Raw genomic sequence first — 11,139 nt, forward strand, 5'->3', positions numbered from 1 at the left:
TATTTTTCGATAACTATTTTACAACTATTTCACTCCTTGAAAAGTTGAGAACGCAACAAACACTAGCTTGTGGTACAATCAGACAAAATCGTAAAGGGATGCCACAAAATTTCAAAAAAGATTCTGAAATACCTCGGGGAGAATTTGACTACCGATTTTCTACTTCAGGTATTGGAATATTCAAATGGAAAGATAACAAAGTGGTACATATTGGGTCAAACTATCACGGTAATGAAATAACATCTGTTGATAGGACTATGAAAGATGGCTCTAGATTGAGCATATCGTGCCCAAATCCAATCAAAGACTACAACAAATATATGGGTGGAGTTGATCACGCAGACAGATTGAGGGCATTATATAACGTTGACCGTAAATCCAAAAAGTGGTGGCTTAGGATTTTTTGGGGACTGTTAGACATAACGTTTGTAAACGCATATGTCATTTATTGCCAAATGTTTGAAAAAACGGATGTATTTGATTTCCGTCGATCAGTTGCCCTTGGTCTGATGACAGCTCGAAATACTCCATCAAGAAAATCTATAAGCCTGAAAAGATCAGCTCCACAAACGCCATCAAATCGAAGAAAGAAAACTTTATCCAACTCCAAAGACGTCAGATTGGGCAACAGGTATAATAAAACTATTTCATCATTATTTTTTATTATTATTTATATTTTTTATTTTATCACAGGGGTATTCATTGGCCAAGTTTTGGTACAAAGAGAGGTAGATGTGAACTTTGCAGCGTTCGAGGAGTAGAGTCCCGGCCACTTTCTTCGTGTAACCACTGCCGAGTATTTCTGTGTTGCAATGAAAGGAAAAATTGTTTTGTAGAATACCATCAAGTTGACATTGTATAATTTTTTTAATTATTTACAAAAATTTTTATAATTTTACTACTATGTATTATTTTTTTTTTTACGTAAAATAACAAAGTAAAAATTGGCAAGAAGTCCGTTCATTTTTATGTTTACGATTTAAATAAAATTATATTATCAGAAGTAGATTTCTCGTATTTTTAATGCAAATAATGATTTGCTATTAATTTTCATTGTAATGCATATCAACCTGACGGGACTTTGAAGTCCCGGACAAAAAAGTAAGTGAAGGGCCTAAAAAAAAATTTTGAAAAAAATCATAGACTTTAGTTGCACCACAATAAAAAATTTTGTCAAAAAAAATTTTAACTTTTTTCATTTTTTCCAATAGCCGGGCTCAAAGGGTTATACAACTACGGGCGTAAACGGCAAACGAGTTTCCACCGCCAATACCGCGTCAGCAGCTAGGGCAAAGAAGGCACGCATGAGTCTAGTGCAGTCCTCCGGTTTCGTTGAGATTTCATCCTCATCAAGCAGAAAAATTTTTTTTTTCAAAAATTCAGTTCAATATTTATTTTACAAGCTGTTGCTCGCGTTGCTTCGAATAGGCCTGATGAGCCAAGCGGAGATTTTAACGATGGGTATGATGATCTCTTTATGGATGCTCATGTTTTCGATGAATTCTTATCGCAAATCAACCCTACACATGCGACATGGTCACCAACCCAGTCATTGGTAACATGTAATTTTTAAAATAAATATATATATATTAACAAATTATTATTTATGTATAGCCTATCAGTCCACCATCATCGTTTGACTGTTTAGACGACACAGCTGATGGATTTGATTCAGATAATTATGCACAGCGGCCTCCATGGTATACATCACCAACGAACCTAGTAGCTTATGTAAACGAAGGATCCATTGATTTTGTGTAAAATAAAAACAAGCGTGATATTTAAAAAACAAGTTTTTTTTTTATTAAAATATAAGGTATATAAAAATAATTATAAGCTATTTACATATCATACATACGCCCGCCACCGCCACCACCGCCACCGACGCCGCCGCCGCCTGACACTAGCGCTACCAATGTTTCCCACTTTATATTGTCGATCAAAATCGTTAGTAGCTGAGTATCCGTTCTAGCAGCAAGTCGTTTAAAAGAGTGTTTTAGTGTTTAAAAATTATTTTAATCATGGCTGGATCAATCAGAAACATGGAAACAATTTACCAGAAGAAGAATTTTACATATATTCCACCAACACCGCCTGCAGATCTCATCGACTGTAGCAATTTTACACTAGACTTCACCGGCCGTAAGTTTTTGAATGTAGGTCTTGATCCTACAGATGATTTCAACACTATAGTGCAAATAATAACACCTTCACGATATTTTACTATTTTTAAAAATCGGGAGTGTTAAAGTCTTAGAACATAAATTTATAGTACCGGCGCACACCCGAATGGAGTGTGATTCCGATCATACCCAAAATGAGAAAAAAAAAAGGTTTATGATGCACCAATTTATCACCCACATGACTGAACACAACTTATAGGTTTTAAAGGGAAAAATTCACCTTTTGAAGTAGTAGAACTTAAAAATGAAGACATATTTGATTTTGGGAGTCTTTTGAAAACAGTTGTTACTGGTATACAGGGTGATTCTTGTATCAAACAACACTCATTATTTGAAAAAGTATTGACTTTTTTATTAGATAAACCGCTATCAACTTTTGATTTTCAAATGGTAACCTATACTTAAAATTTAATAAATTAATAAAGCTTTTTTTTTATTTATGATTACATTAAAATTTTGAATTTAGCGCTAGTAGTTTATGAGTTATAGGTATTTAAAGTTTAGATTGGCAGAGTGGAGTGGTACGGGGTTACCAGATAGGTACATTCAGATTTGGTGAATTTGGTACGTCATTATAGATAACTTTTTATCATTTTACTTCAAATCAAACCATATTTACTAAAAGAATATTATGCTTAAAATGTAATAAATCAAGTTTAATAATAATATGATTGAATTATGAAATGTGTATAGAGAATGAGGCATGTGTAAAAAGGTATAAGTCAGTATCATGATGTGTAAAAAATAATAAGTCTCTTAAGTACTAAAATAAATTTAATTTCAAAATATATTGTTATACAATAGTTATGTAACTCACTATGTAGTTGACATTTTTGATAAAATAATAATTTAAAAAAAAAAATTATTGAAGAAATGAGATGTTATTTTTGATTCCTAAAAACTATAGATTTTTGACTTATTCCCTTTTACCCGCCCACTGACCATATCATCAATACCCCACGAATGAGGAATCAAAAGTAAAATAATTGCTTTTTTCTCCAGATAATACTAATTGTAACTTTAGTGGTGTAGCTCGAAATGGAAAAAATAATGTATTTTACAAACTTAAAGTGATTTTTAATAAAGATTTAATCGGAGTTGGCTGTGCTGCACATATACTTAATAATTCAGTACAAACAGCAGCAGACACATTAACAATTGATGTACAGGTTATTATTTGAAAAATTTTTCAGCATTTTTATATTTACACAGTTCGAATCCATGTCCTTAAAGAATTTTGCGAATTTGTAAATATTGAATACAATACCCTGTTAGGACATTCTAAAACTCGCTGGTTGTCTTTATTTTCTGCTCTCGCTCGACTCATAGATATGTTTGATGGTTTAAAATCATATTTTCTTTCAATTGACAAGTGTCCAACTTTAATAAAAGATTTTTTTAATAATCCATTATCATATTTAATTCTGATTTTTTACAAATTCAATGTGAATTGCTTTTTACATGTATAAAAAGTGTGGAGGCCAAAAACATTTCAATAATTGAAGTTAAATATTATGTTGAGACTATCACTAAAAAATTGAATCTCGTAAAAATGAAAATGTTTTTACATCTAAAGAACAAGAAGTTTTAACCCTAAACTTGGCGATGTATCTTTTAAGATACATCATATAAGAACTATAATTTTATCGTAAATATAAAATATATTATATTGACTATTATATTTTATAATGTCTTTGGAAGTCCACTATCATTATTGTTACCAATTTACAGCTTTCCGCGCCATACTTTATCTATTATGCTTTATCTAAAAATGTACTATCAGTTGTTTTAATAATTTTAGCTGCTGACTCATTTTTATCTCATTTAATCCATAACTTTAAAGCCGTTCTGATTCAAAATAATTATTGAAACTTCTTCAGGTACGTCTATAGTCTGTTCAAAATAAGAAACGCCTGCGGCGGCGACCAGTTTTCGTCGCCGGCGGTCAGGTCACGCCCGTTATTCTCCAGCTGCTTTCCCCACTCCACCGACCGGGCCCGACTGACCCGACGCAGGTGGTCGCTTGTGCGCGCCTTTCCGTTAAATTTCAAATAACAACGTTCACTGTTCATTGTAGAAATTGTGTTCATTCTGTCACAACGTACTAGATTTGTATCAATTTTTACAGCTCGTTATTTTTTACAATGAGTGGGCAAAGCGAAAAAGATTCTACTATTTCTCCAAAACGAAAAAATCCAAATGGAAAAGTAAGTAAATAAATGTATATTGTTAGAATTTATTATGTCGAATCAGCAAAAAAAGGTGGATTTCAAGTAGCTACTGCTTTTATTTTTTTTATCATTGTAAAATCAATACATTCATCACTGCTCAGAATCTAAAATGGTCCTATAATCCACATACTAATCAAATACCAATTAAAATATTAGTCTTCAATGTATTTTAAAGTTTATAATTTTAATTTTCTTTTTCGCAGTATGTACTCAGTCGCCAAAAAATTATTATCGTTAATTTGCACAAAGATGCTCTGTCAAAGAATCCAGATATAAATTATACTGATTTGTATGACAATATGTCAAAAGCCACTGGTATAGGCTATCGTACAATCAAGGATACCATCAACGAGTACAGGAAGACAAGTACAGTGAAATCTCCCAACAAGAAGAGAGTAAAGACATCGCTTTTTGATAAAACCGATGATCTTGATCGCAATGGACTACATACGTCAAAAGGTACACGCAATTTGGTTAAGGGGTGAATTACCGACAGTTGATAAAATACTATTTGATGTGAACGAAGATCCAACACTCCCCAACTTCAAACGTACCACATTATACAATATTATAAAAAAATTAGATTTCGTGTTCACAAAGAGAAAAAGATGTAGTGTGTTAACGGAAAGGAACGATTTAATTAATTGGCGCCGCAACTATTTATACGATATCCGAAAATATCGTGGCGAAGGTAAATCTATATATTATTTAGATGAGACGTGGTTGAACGTCGGTGATTGTGTAGACCGTGTGTGGGTAGATACAACGATACAATCAAAACAGGATGCATTTAACAAAGGCCTAACCACCGGCCCGAAAAACCTGACTGGTAAGGGACAACGATTGATTGTACTACATATAGGTTCAGACATGGGTTTCCTCGAAGGCGGCCTATTATGTTTTGTATCAAAAAAAAATAGTGCCGACTATCATGACGAAATGAACGGCGATACATTTAAAGACTGGTTTGTATCTATTCTACCTCGGCTACACCCAAATTCTATTGTGGTGATGGACAATGCACCGTACAATTCCGTTCAAACTGAAAAATATCCAACTTCCAATTCAAAAAAAGCTGACATTTTGGAGTGGCTTAATTCTAAAGGTATCACTTTCGATAGACCATTGTTAAAGGCTCAACTTCTAACTAAAGTACAAGAGTTAAAACCACGTACAAAATCCTACGTTATTGACAATCTTGCAAAATACGCTGGACACACCGTACTCCGATTACCACCGTACCATTGCGAATTCAATCCAATTGAATTAGCGTGGGCGATGGTAAAAGGGTACGTGAAACAAGAAAATACAATGTACAAGATCGACGACGTTCGCCAACTTTTGAATTCGGCAATTGAACGAGTAACGGCAGAAAACTGGAAAATTTTTATAAAACATGTCATCGACGAAGAAGATAAAGTTTGGAAAGTTGACGACATCATGGATGAAATAATCGACGAAATGGAACCATGTATTTTGACGATTACAGGAGACACTGATTATTCTTCTGAATAATTTGTTTTTATTTGTTTTTGTATTATAATTATTATTTTTTGTATTTATAATTAATTTTTTTTATTATAGTAAAATATTAGAAAAAAAAATTGTTTTTATTTTTTACGTTTGTACGTATTGCATTTGGCAAAAAAAATATTGAAATAAAAGGTAAGTTAATAAAATAGGAGACATGAAATAAACTGGTTGAATAGCACGCTTTCGTACGAAAAATAAATCGCCTCATGACGCAATCAGGAGTATACAATGTATTTTAAATTAAGTGTCTATGCCAGTGGTCTATAGTCCGCGCAACAAAAACTGGCCGGTTACCCCCGAAACCCGCCCGCCATGAACGTGCCGCTAGCCGCGGGTTCTCAAACTACGCGTCGCCGCTGCGATGTTATACAATAGGCGCACGCGGTGTGTTTGTTATGCGATGTTGAAAACCAGTTTTAGCTGTATAACTGGAATGTATTGTATAGAGGGATCGTAACACGGAGGGGTCTTAACAGGAGGGTAGTGGGTAGTGTATACTGTTGATTTTGTGCATTATGCTACAGACATTTGTAACCGACAGTGTGCTGTACCAGTGTTTTGTATATTTTTTGTGTTTCTGTTTGAATAAATTGTTGTTCTTAGATTTATTAAAAATGTCTCTTACCAATAGTGATACTCGTAGCCAGACTAAACAAATTGTTTATAAAGTGTATACGTTTCTAAAACAACTGTCAACACATCCAAATTTAACCGCCGATTTTTTTAAAAACACACAAATACGTACTGCCGAAGCATGTGGATTGTCAGAGCGCACTATCCGACGTATTTGCTCCGAAGCAAAAGAAAAAACCGAAGAATCAACGTCAGTTATGTTATTTAAGTCTCCACGCAAAGGTTACAAACGTGCAAAAATTGTGTCGGAGATCGACGATTTTGATTCTGATGTCGTTAGGAGAACTGTGCACGAGTTCTACGATCGAGGTGAGTATCCAACTGCACAATTGATACTAAATGCTTTAAGACAAAAAATCAATTATTCCGGATGCTTACGCTCCATGCAATATTTATTGAAGAATTTGAAATTTTCTTATAAGAAGTGTAATGATGGCCGTAAATTTTTGATGGAGAGAAATGACATCGTTGCACTTCGATGTAAATTTCTTCGAGAAATTTGTACGTTGCGCGAGATGAAGGATGATCGCCCTGTTGTTTATATTGACGAGACATGGGTTAATCAAAATCATTCGAGATCGATGATTTGGCAAAATGAACACGGCACTGAAGGATTGAAAGTTCCAACAGGAAAAAGAGGTCGGCTTATCGTGTGCCATGCTGGATGTGCTCGTTATGGCTTTATTCAAGGGTCCAAACTAGTATTCCGTAGCAATACAGGCAATACCGCCGACTACCACAGTCAAATGAATGCCGAAGTTTTTAAAAAGTGGTTTATTGAATTATTAAACAATTTAGAAGAGCCATCTGTTTTGGTGATGGATAATGCGTCATATCATTCCACACTAGTACATAATCACCCAAAAAGTAATTGGAAAAAATCGGACGTACAAAAATGGTTGAATGAAAAAAATATCGAATTTCATCCTCTTGAAACTTTAGCAGAACTTCATCAGAAAGTTAAAGCCTTAATTCCGCACCAAAAAAAATACTTGCTTGACCAAATTGCATTAGAAAAAGGTCACGAAGTAATACGCCTACCTCCATATCATTGCCAATACAATGCAATTGAACTTATATGGGCCCAAGTTAAGGGTCAAGTAGCAAAAAAAAATAATACATTCAAGATGGTTGATATCGAGCGTCTTACCCATGAAGCGTTGGATGCGGTAACCAAAGAGGATTGGGAAAATTGTGTAAGGCATGCCGAAAAAATACAAGATTCAGATAACCGAAAGGAAATTCTTAGGGACACCTTAATCGAACCAGTAGTTTTGACCATATTGCCCGATGACAGCGATTGCAGTGATGAGGAATCAGATATAGAGCAATTGGAATAACTGATATTGATAATAATTTTATGTATTTATGTATTTGTAGACTGTTTTGTAAATATTATTGACAATTATTAATAAATGTAAAATATTAAGTATAGCCAGTATAGGTATAAATATTATTTTATTTTTATTGTATGTGTAAAAATATTATTTTTTTTTTACTGATTTGCAATTATTATTAACAATCAATAAACTGTATATATATTATATCACGTATTGAAATTATGTTTTATACTGATAATTTTTTAAACCATTTTCTCTCATGATTGGTATAATAATTAATTAATATATACCATGTGAACGAATAATTTTAAAAAAACGCGGCAATTAGCTTAATAACCACTTATTGACAATTGCCACTAGAGTCGCACCAGTCACCGGCCAGTTTTCGTTGCGCCGACTATAGGATTGACTAATTACGTCGCTCTTGCCGACGCACCGTGGTGGCATCGTTCGAACGCCGAACTTTTAGTGAAACCACGCCCATGCGCAGTAGCTGGCCGCCGCAGGCGTTTCTTATTTTGAACAGACTATATATATTTTATTTTTACTTAAATAAAGTTGATCACTTAGATATTTATTTAGTTACTTTAACATAAAATATTGTGTATCCAAAAAGACACTGTGCTTTGTACTCCGAAATGTGTTACTGTATCCAAAAAGACACATGGCTTCCCACTCCAAAATTTGTTATTGTATCTAAAAAGATACATTACTTGCTAGCCCGAAATGTTTTACTGTATCTAAAAAGATACATTGTCTCTTATTCTGAAATTAATGATATTGCCCTATATTACTCGTACTTGTTCTACATATCTAATTCATTTTAAATAGTTCTTTATTATTATTTTCTTAGAGAAATGAATCGTAACGTTTCAAGTAGAACATAAAAGATGATGATGGCTGTATTGCCACCCTTAGATTCAGAAAGTTCTGATAGCGAAGAAGAGTTAGAAGTACCTATTCCAAAAATTGATAACACACATTTATCTGACCCCGATTGTGATACTAATAGTGATACATCAAGTGCCCCTACCAGTGGCGCCGAAGTGTTTAAAAAATACTATGACATCGTACATTCAGAGGACCCTCTGGGGCCTGCCCCACCCTAATTTTTTCACAACCTAACCACAACCAGGCCACAGTACCTCTTGGGGGGCCCCCCAGCTATAAAATCTACTATGACATATGTCATTGATAAATTATAGTGCGTTTCACAACAAATGTCCCTCGATAGTTGCGCGCCTAGCGGTGGTTTTTACTGAAACCAGGGGTTCGAAATTCGGGCTGAGAAATAAAGAGCGCGTGTTTTTAAAATATGATACGCAGCAGTTCCACATTTTTGGATCATTGGCATTCATTGTATTATAAGGAATTCGGGACACTATATAGGACAGATGTTTTTATTGTATATTCTTCTCCCTGTTGTATTTTCTAGTGTGTACTGCATAGTACCGGTCCTGGTCTTGTACTGTTTGTCGATTTACTGGTTTGTCGTTGACTCAGTTGACTGTCGTTGCTACGCGTTACTTGTACTCAGTGTTGTTTCCACGTGCGTTTGCAATTTTTGTATATCCAAACAGTTTTTACTGTTGTATTTACTTTTAATTTAAATAGTTATTTTTTAATATGTCTTCCCATTCAAGAGATAAACATTCACAAAGTAAAAAAAATTATTTTTAGTGTTTATACTTATTTTAAAATCTTGGCCAAGGATTTGTCTCAACCCGAAGTGTCTAAATTTTTTCTTCAAACGCAACAAAAAACATCTGAAGCATGTGGAATACATATTAAATCAGTGAAACGTATTACGGCAGAAGGTTCTAAATCCCTTTTACATACAGAAAGTTCAGAACCGTCATTTACTTCACCTCGTAAGACATTTAAACGCCTTAAATATGCGACAGGAATCGATGACTTCGATGAAGACGTTGTACGAAGAAGCGTACATGAATTTTACGATAAAGGCGAATTCCCTACATCGTTAAAAATTTTATCCAAATATCAAGAAAAAACCGGCTATAAAGGTTCAAAAACTTCTATGTGGAGAATTTTAAAACAAATGAAATTTAGGTATAAAAAATGTAACAACGGTCGAAAATTTTTAATGGAAAGAAACGACTTTGTGGCAATGCGAGTGCGGTTCTTAAGGCGTATGGTAAACCTACGTACAAATAATGATGATCGACCAGTCGTCTACTTGGACGAGACGTGGGTGAACCAAAATCACACGCGGAATCATATTTGGCAAGACTCTGATAACTCTGAAGGATTTAAAGTCCCTACAGGTAAGGGCAGTCGCCTTATTATATGTCATGCTGGTTCGGGATCATTTGGGTTTGTAAAAAATTCAAAATTAGTCTTCCGTTGTACGTCAAGTGTATCTGAGGATTACCACTCTCAAATGAATTCGGAGGTCTTTAAAGAATGGTTCATACAAATGCTTCGTAATTTGGAAGAGCCTTGTGTGGTAGTTATGGATAACGCGTCGTACCATTCAGTCCAAATGAACAATTATCCGAAAAGTAATGCTAGAAAAATAGAATTACAAGAATGGCTAAAAGAAAAAGAAGTCGATTTTTCACCCATGGAAACGGTGTCAGAATTACGCGAACGTATCAAACGGTTAATTCCACACGGAAAAAATTACGAGCTCGATGAGATTGCATTGTCAATGGGTCATGAGGTTATACGGCTACCTCCATATCATTGCCAGTACAATCCCATCGAGCTCATATGGGCACAGGTCAAAGGAAAGGTCGCAGAACAAAATACAAGTTTCAAGATGGCAGATGTCGAACAGTTGGTTCATAACGCATTGGATTCCATTACAACTGATGACTGGAGAAAGTGCGTGTTACATTGCAATAAATTACAGGACGATGATTTTATCAAAGAAGGCTTGCGTGATGAAATATTGGAGCCAATAATAATGACGATCAATCCTGATGATTCAAGTGAGAGTGAAGACGAGGACGACTACTAAAATTATGTAAGACATTATTTAGGTAGAAATTGTAAATATTCTGTATATTATGTAATACAAATTTAAATTAAAATATAAATTACTTTGTGCAATTATGTATGTATTTTTTTTATTATTTTGATATTTGATGTACAAGTAAGTTGTTTAGAAATAATTAAGGATTTTTTGTTAAATAAATATCGAATTAGAGAACAAAATAAAAAAACACGTATTTAATTTTAAATTTCCCGCCGTAA

General features: G+C 34.1%; 3 protein-coding genes across 3 annotated transcripts; all 3 read left to right on the forward strand.

Annotated features, from left to right (window-relative positions):
* Positions 1–4,327: 4,327 nt before the first annotated feature.
* Positions 4,328–5,929, forward strand: LOC107166498 (uncharacterized). Its single transcript, XM_089229365.1, has 3 exons — positions 4,328–4,390; positions 4,618–4,873; positions 5,127–5,929. The coding sequence occupies exons 1-3, from the start codon at positions 4,328–4,330 to the stop codon at positions 5,927–5,929; spliced, it is 1,122 nt and encodes a 373-aa protein (XP_089085491.1).
* Positions 5,930–6,495: 566 nt separating this feature from the next.
* LOC107172728 (uncharacterized) lies at positions 6,496–8,019 on the forward strand. Its single transcript, XM_015523024.2, has one exon. The coding sequence runs from the start codon at positions 6,562–6,564 to the stop codon at positions 7,918–7,920; it is 1,359 nt and encodes a 452-aa protein (XP_015378510.2). The 5' UTR covers positions 6,496–6,561; the 3' UTR covers positions 7,921–8,019.
* Positions 8,020–8,810: 791 nt separating this feature from the next.
* LOC149060502 (uncharacterized) lies at positions 8,811–10,903 on the forward strand. Its single transcript, XM_089229374.1, has 2 exons — positions 8,811–8,990; positions 9,632–10,903. Exons 1-2 carry the CDS (start codon positions 8,811–8,813, stop codon positions 10,901–10,903), a joined length of 1,452 nt encoding a protein of 483 aa, XP_089085500.1.
* The last annotated feature ends 236 nt before the right edge of the window (positions 10,904–11,139 follow it).

Source organism: Diuraphis noxia, unplaced genomic scaffold, assembly GCF_037042655.1.
Source record: "Diuraphis noxia isolate RWA-SAM2 unplaced genomic scaffold, SU_Dnox_SAM2 contig0001, whole genome shotgun sequence".
NCBI classification, from domain to species: Eukaryota; Metazoa; Arthropoda; class Insecta; order Hemiptera; family Aphididae; genus Diuraphis; species Diuraphis noxia.

What these genes read in the sequence shown, in the direction of transcription:
- LOC107166498 (XM_089229365.1), top strand. Translation starts at nt 4,328, where the DNA reads ATGAGTGGGCAAAGCGAAAAAGATTCTACTATTTCTCCAAAACGAAAA. An exon ending in GAAAAAATCCAAATGGAAAA is followed by an intron (nt 4,391 to 4,617) that starts GTAAGTAAATAA and finishes TCTTTTTCGCAG; the next exon opens with TATGTACTCAGTCGCCAAAA. An exon ending in TGGACTACATACGTCAAAAG is followed by an intron (nt 4,874 to 5,126) that starts GTACACGCAATT and finishes TATATTATTTAG; the next exon opens with ATGAGACGTGGTTGAACGTC.
- LOC107172728 (XM_015523024.2), top strand. Translation starts at nt 6,562, where the DNA reads ATGTCTCTTACCAATAGTGATACTCGTAGCCAGACTAAACAAATTGTT.
- LOC149060502 (XM_089229374.1), top strand. Translation starts at nt 8,811, where the DNA reads ATGATGATGGCTGTATTGCCACCCTTAGATTCAGAAAGTTCTGATAGC. An exon ending in TTAAAAAATACTATGACATC is followed by an intron (nt 8,991 to 9,631) that starts GTACATTCAGAG and finishes ATCTTGGCCAAG; the next exon opens with GATTTGTCTCAACCCGAAGT.